This window comes from Vespa mandarinia, chromosome 1, assembly GCF_050613455.1.
Source record: "Vespa mandarinia isolate Hongniang chromosome 1, ASM5061345v1, whole genome shotgun sequence".
Lineage (NCBI taxonomy): Eukaryota > Metazoa > Arthropoda > Insecta > Hymenoptera > Vespidae > Vespa > Vespa mandarinia.
Genome location: NC_140810.1, coordinates 6,290,472 through 6,302,733, shown reverse-complemented (window position 1 = coordinate 6,302,733; position 12,262 = coordinate 6,290,472). Strand labels below are relative to the sequence as shown.

Sequence of the window (12,262 nt, the reverse complement as noted above, 5' to 3'; positions counted from 1 at the left end):
GAAAAAACTACACATATTTAAGCTTATTTCATCAATTCGCAAAGGAAATGTGTTGATTAAAAAAATTCACCGTTAATTAAATAAAATACGTATTATATTCGTGCATCATCGATTCAAACTCAACCCTTCAAAAAATTCTTTTCGACTCTTTATTTAGAAAAATCTATAATATTACGATTTGATACTTTAAAACGATCCTTAAAAAATTTTACTTAGGGAGGCTGACAATGATCTGATTTCTTTAACTAACTGTATATCTTTGATCCGTTACTCTCCAACTCGTAGTCAACATTCCTTCGAAATGATGCCACATTATGCGAACGTTCGGTTAAACCGCAGTCATTGCAGCCTATCGGATTATAAAAAGGAAAAAGGATTTTTTACTATAAATATAATAGTTATCATCGTTCAAATTTCCCGCGGATTATTTTACTCCTTTGGAAAGAAAGAACGAATGTTGATAATAACGTTCGGTCGATAAAAACGATCGAATATCGAATAAATTTTTGTTTCAAATTTCAAGATTAATTTAAAGAATATATATCATATTTATATGATATATATATTTATAATATATATATATCATATTTAAGTCGATATTTAAATTCTTAATTTATATTTATAATTGAATCATTTATATCCAACGATATAGAATTTTATCGACGTTTCTCAATAATGTTCTTTAAATAATCGATAGAGGGCGAATCAACGATACATACAACTAAATGTAGAATACAAAATTACGAATACATCTGCATAATAATTCTTCAATGATATACAACAACGTATCTATGGTAGTAATTCATCAATGAAATATAGTAACTCTATAGTTTGTCAATGATTCATAGTGAATCTATTAAGAAATTTGTCAATGATTCATTGTGCTCGTACGATTCATTAATGATATAAAAATGTCTACGATGAAGCTTGTCAATGATTGAAGAAACTCAGATAGTTGTATAAATTGCTTTTCATCGACATTACTGCGCATATAAACTAATAGATTTAAATTATTTGATCGACGAATATCAATTTAATACATACCTCAATAAACGCTAGTTAAATTTTATTTCTTCAAATTCGAACGGATAAATATGCAATATATCTTTACAAAAATTCAATCGAGAAAATGTTGTGGTGAAGTTACTGTAATATAAAAGAGGCAGACAAAAAAGCACATATTTATATGATAATAATTTATTCAAAAGATGGTGGCTTGCCGCTACAGCGGTTATACATTGGATACAAGACGCGTAGATATAATTATTAGTCGAAAAAAGGATAACAAGATTTTGATCTCGTTCGCATATTTATTCAAAATTGAATTTAATATACCAAAAACTCTGCGCAGGCATAGAAAGAAAAGGCGCATCTATCTTTTAATTACCGAGTCCCAATTATAGAAACAAAGTAATTGCTCGTATAAAAGAAATACAAAATAAAGGTAAACGCAAGGAGTTAAGAAGCAAAAGGGCGGTGTTGTTCTTGTTGTACAGGAAACAGGATGAGGATGAGGAAGATGAGGTAATAGATTGGAGAAAGAGAATAAGAGTGGGGAGTGTACGATGACAATTAGGTCTCTCGTATCTAATTCTCGTCGACCTCAGCTTCCTGCTCTTCGTCGAATTCTGCATCTTCGTCGGCGGTGGCTTCTTGATATTGTTGATATTCCGAAACAAGGTCATTCATATTCGATTCGGCTTCAGTGAATTCCATTTCGTCCATACCTTCGCCAGTATACCAATGAAGGAAAGCCTTTCTCCTGAACATAGCTGTGAACTGTTCGGAGATACGCTTGAACAATTCCTGGATGGCAGTAGAATTGCCGATGAAGGTGGCAGACATCTTGAGACCACGAGGTGGGATGTCGCAGACGGCGGTCTTTACGTTGTTTGGAATCCATTCGACGAAGTACGAGCTGTTCTTGTTTTGGATGTTGAGCATTTGTTCGTCAACTTCCTTCATTGACATCCTACCACGGAAGATGGCGGCAACGGTGAGATACCTTCCATGTCGCGGATCGCAAGCGGCCATCATGTTCTTCGCGTCGAACATCTGTTGGGTGAGTTCAGGTACAGAGAGGGCTCTGTACTGTTGGCTTCCTCTGGACGTAAGAGGTGCAAAACCTGGCATGAAGAAATGTAGACGTGGGAAGGGTACCATATTCACAGCCAATTTCCTCAGATCAGCATTCAGTTGACCTGGGAACCTAAGGCAGGTGGTGACACCAGACATCGTGAGGGAGACGAGATGGTTCAAGTCGCCATAGGTAGGTGTCGAGAGTTTCAAGGTACGGAAGCAAATGTCATAAAGGGCTTCATTATCGATACAGTAGGTCTCATCGGTATTCTCAACCAGTTGATGAACAGAGAGAGTGGCATTGTAGGGTTCAACGACGGTGTCCGATACCTTAGGCGATGGTACGACCGAGTACGTGTTCATAATTCTGTCGGGATATTCTTCACGGATCTTGGAGATGAGCAGGGTACCCATACCGGAACCGGTACCACCACCGAGTGAATGGGTAAGTTGGAATCCTTGAAGGCAGTCGCAGCTTTCAGCCTCCTTTCTGACTACGTCCAAAACCGAATCGACGAGTTCGGCACCCTCGGTATAGTGACCCTTCGCCCAGTTATTGCCAGCGCCGGATTGACCGAAAACGAAGTTGTCAGGTCTGAAGATTTGTCCGAAAGGTCCAGATCGTACGGAATCCATAGTACCCGGCTCAAGATCGACGAGGATGGCCCTGGGTACGTATTTACCACCCGATGCCTCATTGTAATAAACGTTGATTCTCTCTAATTGAAGATCAGAGTCACCATGATAGGTACCGGTCGGGTCAATGCCATGCTCGTCGCTGATGATTTCCCAAAACTAAAAGGAAAAAAAGAAAAGTATAACAAATCTGAATTAATACGAATTCTATTATTCATAATTTAATGAAAATATAGAATAAGGTAAAATATTGCTAAGTTCATTACGTGATCATCCTTTTAAACCTGCATAGAAACGAGGAGAGGAAGTTTCGTGCTAACTACAGCTTTCTCCTAGCAATTATCTCGGCATCCGTTTTCAGTCTTCCGTAATATCGAACGCGACCACGGACGAAGGAAGTTCAATGACTCCCCTCTTCCCCACCTTTCTCTCCCATTCTTTCTCTTTTGTTTCTAAGCGAATATCTAGCACGTAATTAGCCGTGATAAAACGCGTTCCACGAGATCGTTCTTTGTTAAAATCCATCATCGTTTCTCTCCGGAATCAAATACAATATCCTCGAATTGGAGCTAACAAACATCAAAGAACCTCGAAAGCTCGTCGGCAACTATGTCGACACGCTTGATGTCTTTCCCGTTCATATTACCCTCCCACAGGGAAAGAAGACCCACTCGTACGTTCTTATATCGGGAAAAGGGAAAGAAGGTAATATATGTGCTAACTCAGTGAAACACGGCTTCTGTCTTTTCGATCTTTTTCTTCTAGCTTTGCATTTCTTACAAACCGTTAACTTCTTTTTTTTTTTTAACTAGGTCATTTCTCAATCATGAAATTCAAAAATAGAATATATCCTTGACAACGACGAATTATGTACAAGATATTATAAAAAGTAAAATTGTTTTAATATTCATTCCCCTAACTTCAACTTAATTTTGGCCCTGCTTGAAAATCTTTAAAGATATTTTAAATATTATTTAAATTAATTAATTAATATAGGATTATCCTAAATTTATATATTTATTTTTAATATAATGATAATCTTGTAATTTGTTGAATTGACACATTTTCAAATCAACGTGAACATGTCACATTTGAAATACAACGTTTATGAACCAGTGAAAATATTTGTAATAATATCACAAAAATGATTAGACATTGTTGGCAAGGGACCCACCAGACAGACAGACAGACAGATAGCTAGCTAGCCAACCAACCAGCCAACCCAACCAGCCAGCCAGCCAGCCAGCCAGCCAGCCAGCAGGCAACTCTTCTCTATTTCTCCCCACTTTCGTCGGTTCAAAGACCTCGACGGTATATTTCTGGAAATCGACGTGCGTGGAACGCGACGCACGAGAGGAACGTGAACGTCGCGATTCTCTGAGAGTAATGTTAGAGAGATACGATATCGTTTCTCTGCTTCAATAACAATAGCATAGCTGCTACCAAGAAACATGTTATCATAGGTCTGGTCGAACCTTTTTTCTTTATTTTAATATTGTGAACTAAGGTACACTTATTAAGTGCAAAGATTAATTTCTAATAGAGAGAAATAAGAATTAATATTATATTTGTTCATTTGATTTCTATAAATTTATATACATAAGCAATATGTATAATACACTATATTGATTCTAATATATTATCGATGATTTTGAATTTATAACTCGTCCAATTTTATACGATCAATTATAGCTTTAAGACAATATATTTCATATATCTTATATATTTATTGATAATCATTAACAGTACTCTAATAATAAATATCAAATTGTTTCATTCTATTTTCTTTGATATTTTAATTTCCTAAAAGATCGAAAAATGTTAACTCATCAAATCATTTCTATAATCTTTATATCTTATCTCTTTTATTGAATATAGATATAAAATCTTAACAATACTATCACGAATGTCTATCACATTGTCCTACTTGTCATATACTTTTTAAACCTATTACTTTTACCCTTATATCGAAATTATAAATATGTATATATATATTACAGTACATTGATGTGTGTGTGTGTGTGTGTATGTATATCAGTGTATTGCAATACATATATATATTTATACTCGGATGACCATCACCAACACGCAATTCGACATTCTATTCCGCGTTCGAATAACATCTGATCGATGTTACACCGCAAAAGTGGTTTGTATATCGATGAAATGACGTTGAACGGATAACTCATAAGGAGCAGAATTGCATGAAAGGAATGGAGCCAGGTCTTACGTAAGCGACCCTAAGACGGCGACTAGGTGCCCTTAACCGACTCGGAGTGTAGGCGATAGAGATTGCGTATAGACAGACAAACAGACAGAGGGAGAGAGGGAGGAGAGAAAGAGAGAGAGAAAGAAAATGAGCCTCGTTTGCCTTCGAAGACGTCCTACATGGAAACACGACGAGTGTATTAAGTGGTGACCATATAAGAACAACATTGGTGGGAAGCTGAGATCAGTCAAGTCTACTACCTTCTCTTTCTCTCTTGACTCCCACCTGAAAATCGCTGGCCGAGATATATACATACATGTATATAAGCCCAGTTAGTAGCAAATATCGTTGATAGAAAGGAGAAGGGGGACAAAGAGAGAGAGAGAGAGAGAGAGAGAGAGAGAGAGAGAGAGAGAGAGAGAGATGAGTCACCAATGTCATCGCTATATATAGAAATGATGACCGTAAAACCGACATGGGTGAACAATTACCATAAGCCATGATCGAAAAACATTTTATGCATTACGTACATACATAGATAAATGTATGTATGCATGTTTTTTACCACTTGTTTATTACATGTATATATGTATAAGATCGATGTATAGTCATTTCCGAAAGCTTTTCGTAACTTATTGCCTCGATTCGCTTCAATCGCTATCTCTCCCAGAAATATGTGTCACTCCGTCGAGCAGAACCAACCACGTTTGTTGTGTTGGCTCTTGCGGTTTACCCACACGAACGAAATATTCTTTTCTCTTTCTTTTTTCTTTTTCTTTTAACGTCAATCCGACAATATTTATTTTTATATTACTTCATAAGTAAGCTAGAAAAGAAAAAGATATTAAAAGATCGATTATTTGTTTGAAATAAAAGTTTTATTTATCTTTTAACGATGAATTCATTTAAATTTAAATTTTTAGACCTTCGTTTAATTTCATTTAAAGGAAAATATTTATTTATCAATTAACGTAAATGGATTTCAAAAAAGATAACGATGTAATCGAAGATACTTCTTTTTTTATCGAAATCTCGAAGAATCACTTAGTAATGGAAACACATGTGTGTGTGTGTGTGTGTGTGTGTGTGTGTGTGTGTGTGTTTAATACACTCGATATTACAATTGTCTTTACGATTTAAAGCGAAAGCCTTGTGAAAGAGCTTAGAAAAATCTTTTCGTGCTTCCGCTTAGAAAGTCGTTCTCGTCAAATGACAGACATCATTTAGGAACGTTGCCAGATGGGAAGCGAGAGGATTCTTGACCCAGGAAACTTGTGAATGAGGACAGAATCTTTGTTGTTGTGAAATAGCTATTTAAACTTTTTTTTTCCACCAGTGCTTTCAAATCCGGCCTTTTCATATCAAATACGAAATGGAGTTTCATCGACCATTTTCATCTCACCACTAGGATAAGTGTGTGGTTTGACATTTATGAAATGTTATGCAAGTCAATATGGAGTTCTATAAAAGCTGCGGTCGTGTCTATAAATAGAGATAAATCTAACACGTTTTTTCATCTTTTCCCTCTTACGGATATATATATATATATATATATACTTTTATAATATTCTAATCAAAGTCAACAATAATGTACACTGTTATTATTTTATGTAACTTCGTCATATTCAAATGAATTTCAACGTCGGCAATGTTGTTTCGAAACCTATTTAAATTATTGACTTATTTTTTAATCATTTTTCTCGAAATAATTTGCAGCTTCGATAACGTTGCATATTCTTCAATGTTTTTTTTTTGTTCTTTATTAATATATATATAGGACGTCTGAAATCTTAAAAAAGAAAATATATATAAAATTCATATCAAAAAAGAATTAAAAAAATCGATATTGATAATATCAAGTGTCTATTGGGATTTTTATAACACAAAACTACGAAATAAATGAGACAAAGTAACGATTATTTAATATTAAGATTATTAAATTAATTTATATAGGTCAAGCATCTACTTAATGACTATATTTAACTGTGAATAGTTATGTAATGGTAAATTTGTAATAACCTTAAACAAATATTTAAAAAATATTTGACACTTGGAATCGAAAGTGTAGTACATAGATACGAATTTATTAATTGTCGGAATTTGATCGCTATTTATATAAAGTTTTCAAGATATATATTTATGAATGTTATCACATAAAATTTGTATATAAACATAAACGAATTGAGTGTTGAAGTTTAATAGTTGGTATTATAGTCTTTGGTAGTATAGTTCCATTATAAATCAGAAATGAGGGCAAAAAGTTCTAAGGTAAATATATTTTACATTTTATAATTTTAAAGAAAATAAATCCTTAGGGTTGTTTTGTTATAATGGAATTGATGCGTTTATTAGTTTTGTCAATGAAGAAAAGAGAACTAAGAGGGGTTAAGTAAAGAATAGTCTAAGTACAAGTAAGGGATTATGACTGGTAAGGATTATTATATGGAATATAATGGTATAACAAAAGGACCCCTCCGAAATTTTTACGAACAGCTGTTCCAAGGTCCATAAATTTTACGTCTAAAAATCGATCCGTTTGAGATACAAAAGAGAAGGGTCTAATAGACTACTACTGGAAAATATTACAAAATAGTTTATATATATATTACGCCATCATCTTTTTTCCTTACACAAATTAGAAAAATAAATAAATAAAGAAGAAATATATATTCGTTTTTTTCCATCTCATTTATTTCGTTTATTTTATTATAAACATTTCAATATATACTTGATAATTACGATTTCAAATTATTATATTTTTTTCCATAATTATATCTAATATTAATCAAGATATCAAGTTGTTCTACATTTTTATAAAAAAGAAAAAGAAGAAAAAGAAAAGAAACTAATATTTGAGAAATATAAAATAATGTTTCATTATCAAAGTTATAAACACTTCCCAATATGTATACATAATTCGTATTTTAAATAAATAAATAAATAAATAAATAAATATATTATCATATAAATAGATATATGTATACATATGTTACATATATATGTATAAAAATGAATTAAAAAATTAAATCGAAAGAAATTTCAAAATCAAATGAAAAATTATTAAATTATATTTTATCATAAACGATGACGAAAGAACACGTAGTTAATTATCGTCCTTAATGACCTTTTCTTCGTTAACAGTTATGTCGAAAACTAAATTCGAGTTTATCGATCGAGTGACAAGAGAATGTTTCGAGAACGTTTCTACGTGATAAAAAGAAATATTACGAGAGTTCTTCATAAAAACTAGGGCGCTCAAGAGAAAAACAAAAAGAATAAAAAAAGAAGAAAGGAAAAAAGAAAAAAACCGGAGATATCAATGGATCTCTAGCGTTGAAAGTTCAATGAAGTTCCGATAATTACACAATTTCATTCGAAATTGATCCAAACTCTCAAACTATATGAACATAAACTTTCTCATTTAAGATATCGTTCGTGACTTATCATAACAACTCGTAGAAACTATGCAATCGACGAAGTTTAGAACTTCGATAAATTAAACAAATTAACTCATTAAACGAAAATGCTGATAATTGTTTCATCATTATATTTTCAAAATATTATGAAGAATTATTATCTTCCTTTATGACGGGGTCAATGTTCAAAGATAGAAATATATAGAGAATTGGATCGATCGAAATGGGATGATAGTGTGTTGTGTGCTTCTAAGATACAAGAGTATATATTCTCTTGCGCTTGCTCGAATTCCACGCCCTCGAATTATGTCCTTCACCGAAATTCATCTTCTACGAAGAAGGAAGAAAATTTTAATACAATACCTTCGTTAAAATATTCTGTTACTAAAGTACTCTCTCTTTTTTTCTCAATTCTTTAAATTAAATGTTCTTTTTTTTTTTTTTTTTTTTTTTTTCTTTTTTTTTTAACTATAGATATTTCTTTTGCAATTTTCGCTTCTCTCACAAGAAAAAATTTACATCCTAAATTATTAATTTATAAATTTTTATAATCATATTATTTCATGATTATTTGTACGAGAAATATTAATTTAATGAAAGGTATATTTATTTTCATTCATATCATAAATTACTTTTTAAACTGATTTCTTTCATATGAAACCATAATCGATCAGAATGTTATTAAAAATTTCAAGAAAATTTATCCTGATTCTAATCTCTGAAAAATATTACGTTAGACGAAGAATTTTCTGATTCTTCAAATTTGAAAAAGTAAATCTCGTTGAAAAGCTTTTAGAGTGTACGTTCACGATCGATACACCTGGCCGTAACCAGGAGGGTCGTTGGCAACGTGGGGCAGCTCGAAACGGGGCGAGGCTGTCTTTTCAAAGGAAAGAGGGGAGAGAGAGAGAGAGAGAGAGAGAGAGAGAGAGAGAGAGAGAGAGAGGGAGAGGGAGAGAGGGTATGGAGGGAGAGAAAATGGCGAGAGGACGAGTTTCTTCGCTTTATTTGGCTGAGACTCGGTGTCCTTGGCAAGTGAGAAGATTTATAGTCAATGACTATACAAGCCAATGCTGATTGCACAAGATTCTCTCGTTCCATTTTTTCACAACTTTTTCCATTTATTTTTACGTTATGTACCTAACTTTCTTAAATATTCTTTCTAATATTCTTTCTAGATGAAAAATCGATATTGGCCGCGAACACGAGGAGGACGTTGACTCGATAAAACGGCCTTGAAAGCTATGGGAGCGAGACGATGATCGACCAATTCGTCCCAGTCGATGAGTTCAATGTTTTTTTTCTCTATTAAACAACGATCCTAATCTTCTAATCGATTTCGACGATATATCGTCGGTTTCAATCTCATAACATTGATATTTTACCTTTCCTTTTTCTATTTCGATAACAGATTATGGATTTATCTTTTCTCTTCCTCTCTCTCTCTCTCTCTCTTTTTCCTTTTTCATGAACATAATACTAAATAAGTTATATTATCCTACGACATAATATCATGACAAATACTCATAAGAACAAGACTTAATTACATAGATATCGCATTACTTCATCGGAGAGTCGCGTGTCATTCTATAATACAAAGGAAAGACACTCGGTAATATCCCAGTGTAATTCAAGATAAATTTTTATTACGTTATTTTCTTTACGATTGTAAAGAAAAGACAGAAGTAGAAAACTAAGCGAAAATTACTGAATTCCAGGAAGTGGACGAATCGTTTTCTCTCTCTCTCTCTCTCTCTCTCTCTCTCTCTCTCTCTCTCTGTCTCTCTCCCTCTTTTTCTTTGGTACATTTTGGTAGACACCCACCACGCCTAAGAATAATTTTTGAGGGAGCAAGAAAGTAAGGAAAGAGAGGACGACTGTAGCCTCGACGAACTCGCAGCTGCCTTAAAAAAGAAAAAAAGAAATAGAATAAAGAAATTTAAATATAAAAGGATTTGAAAAAATTTTCGATAAAGTTTCAGCCGTTCGCATTTGTTGTTTTTTCTTTTTTTCCTTTTTTTGCCTTGTCGATAAAAATCAATTCTCTTATTTTTTCTTTACGATCGATAAAAAAGTCGACTCCAAAACGAAATTTTATTTATCAAAGATTTTAACATTATGTATGGATAATGTAAATTGACTAGAATTTATGGCAACCTTTCAAGACCATACCATAATTGTATCGATCCGAGAATTTACTGAAAATACCAATAGAAAATTTTGATCAAGGAAAATTATCCCGTTTGATTATTGCACGAAAAACAAACGAATGAAAACGAGAGGACCACAAATATTCCTTTCTACTGGAGAGCTAAACGAAATAATTATTAAACTGAAACAACTCTGTCTCGTTGAAAGAAGAAAAAAAAAAGAAACTCAAGAAAACAACGCCAGATTCAACATTATTGCTTAACAAGTAGTGAATAAAAAAAGAAAGGGAGTGGAGAGAGAGAGAGAGAGAGAGAAAGATGCTTGAAAAGAGGAGAACAAAGGGAGATATTCGTCGAGAAAAAGAAATTAAAAGAAAATCTTCAACGGTCTCCCCTCTAAGGAAAGAAAAAGAAGTAGTACGGGCGTGGGAGCAAGCGAGAGAGAGAGAGAAAGAGAGAAAAAGACGAAGGATGCGCGCGCAACCGTTCGATGCCGGCGCTGTTCGGAGAGAACGAATTCCTACGAGCGAGGACGAGCCACACCCAGACTCCCAATGTTTCTTGATTTTGTTTTCTTTTTATTAATTTCTTTTCTCTTCCTTTATCTTTTCCTCTTTGAAAACTTTTTAAAAAGCGTCGATATATTCCTATTCTTAATTATCCATGCAAAGATGAAGTCTATACGTTAAGTAACGCCAAAAAAATGGCGTCACTGACGCGTGGACACCGTTCGAAAAATGAAGGATTGATGAGAGGTGGGAAGGGTGAGAAGGAAAAAAAAACCGTTAGAAACTTATGCCGGCCGGCCGGCCGGCCGGCAAGCAAGACAGCAACGCAGCTAGCAGCAGCTTGCCTGGCAAGCAAGCGGTGTTCCTATTCGTCGTCGCCATGACAGGTCTTCGACCGTTGTAGACTAAAGGTGCCGCCTATGATATTGACTCGATTTCTCTGAACGCATCCTTTGTCGTTTTAATCATCTTCAAACGCGTTCCCTCGATATGATATAACAAGTACGATACAATAGAAATTAACTTTTCGAAGTTGTTAAATCGATACGTTCAGAAATTACAAGTTCCACGCATTCTTAATGCGAACATGGCGACCGCGCCAATTCCTAGCTTTCTTTCTCTCCCCTCTTTCTTTCTTTCTCTCTCCCTCTTTCTCTCTCTCTTTCTCTCTTTTTCTTTCTTACACATTGTCGTAACTACTTAGAATTTAACTTGTAAATCACTTATTTTACAACATGTAATTTCCTGTCCTTTTTTCTCAATTAAACGAAACGAATAACGATTTAAAATAAATGCAAGCATGTATATAGGAGCATGTATAGAGAGAGAGAGAGAGAGAGAGAGAGAGAGAGAAAGACAGATTAAGAAATGTTTGTCTTATTTTCCATCTTCTACATACCTTTGCGCCAATTTGGTTTCCGCACTGGCCAGCCTGAATGTGTACGATTTCCCTCATGTTTGCTGTAGAGGTGATGTACCTTACGGACGTCCGCTTGAATTCGATATATATGTAATATTACGTGTGGCGTTATCGATAACGACGGCAACGTACTGCGGCGAAGAGTGATGCACAATCTGTGTGACGCGTCACGAGAGCCCAGAAACGAATAATGCGCTGGTAGCGGCGTCCGTTAGAGATTTTCAAGCCTCCGTAAAGTAAATGGTGGGGAGAGGAGAGACGCATGCGAGCTCGCTTCCTATTGGTCGACGCCCATTTGCTAGATCGTTCTCCCCACTATTACGCGATGAGAACGCGATGCGGCG

At 34.4% G+C, this 12,262-nt stretch overlaps 1 protein-coding gene across 1 annotated transcript; it reads right to left on the bottom strand.

Moving 5' to 3' along the window:
* Positions 1-1,181: 1,181 nt before the first annotated feature.
* Positions 1,182-12,127, bottom strand: LOC118446950 (tubulin beta-1 chain). The gene is made up of 2 exons (XM_035878204.2): positions 11,898-12,127; positions 1,182-2,874 (listed from the first exon to the last, which is right to left on the bottom strand). Exons 1-2 carry the CDS (start codon positions 11,952-11,954, stop codon positions 1,588-1,590), a joined length of 1,344 nt encoding a protein of 447 aa, XP_035734097.1. The 5' UTR covers positions 11,955-12,127; the 3' UTR covers positions 1,182-1,587.
* Between the last annotated feature and the right edge of the window lie 135 nt (positions 12,128-12,262).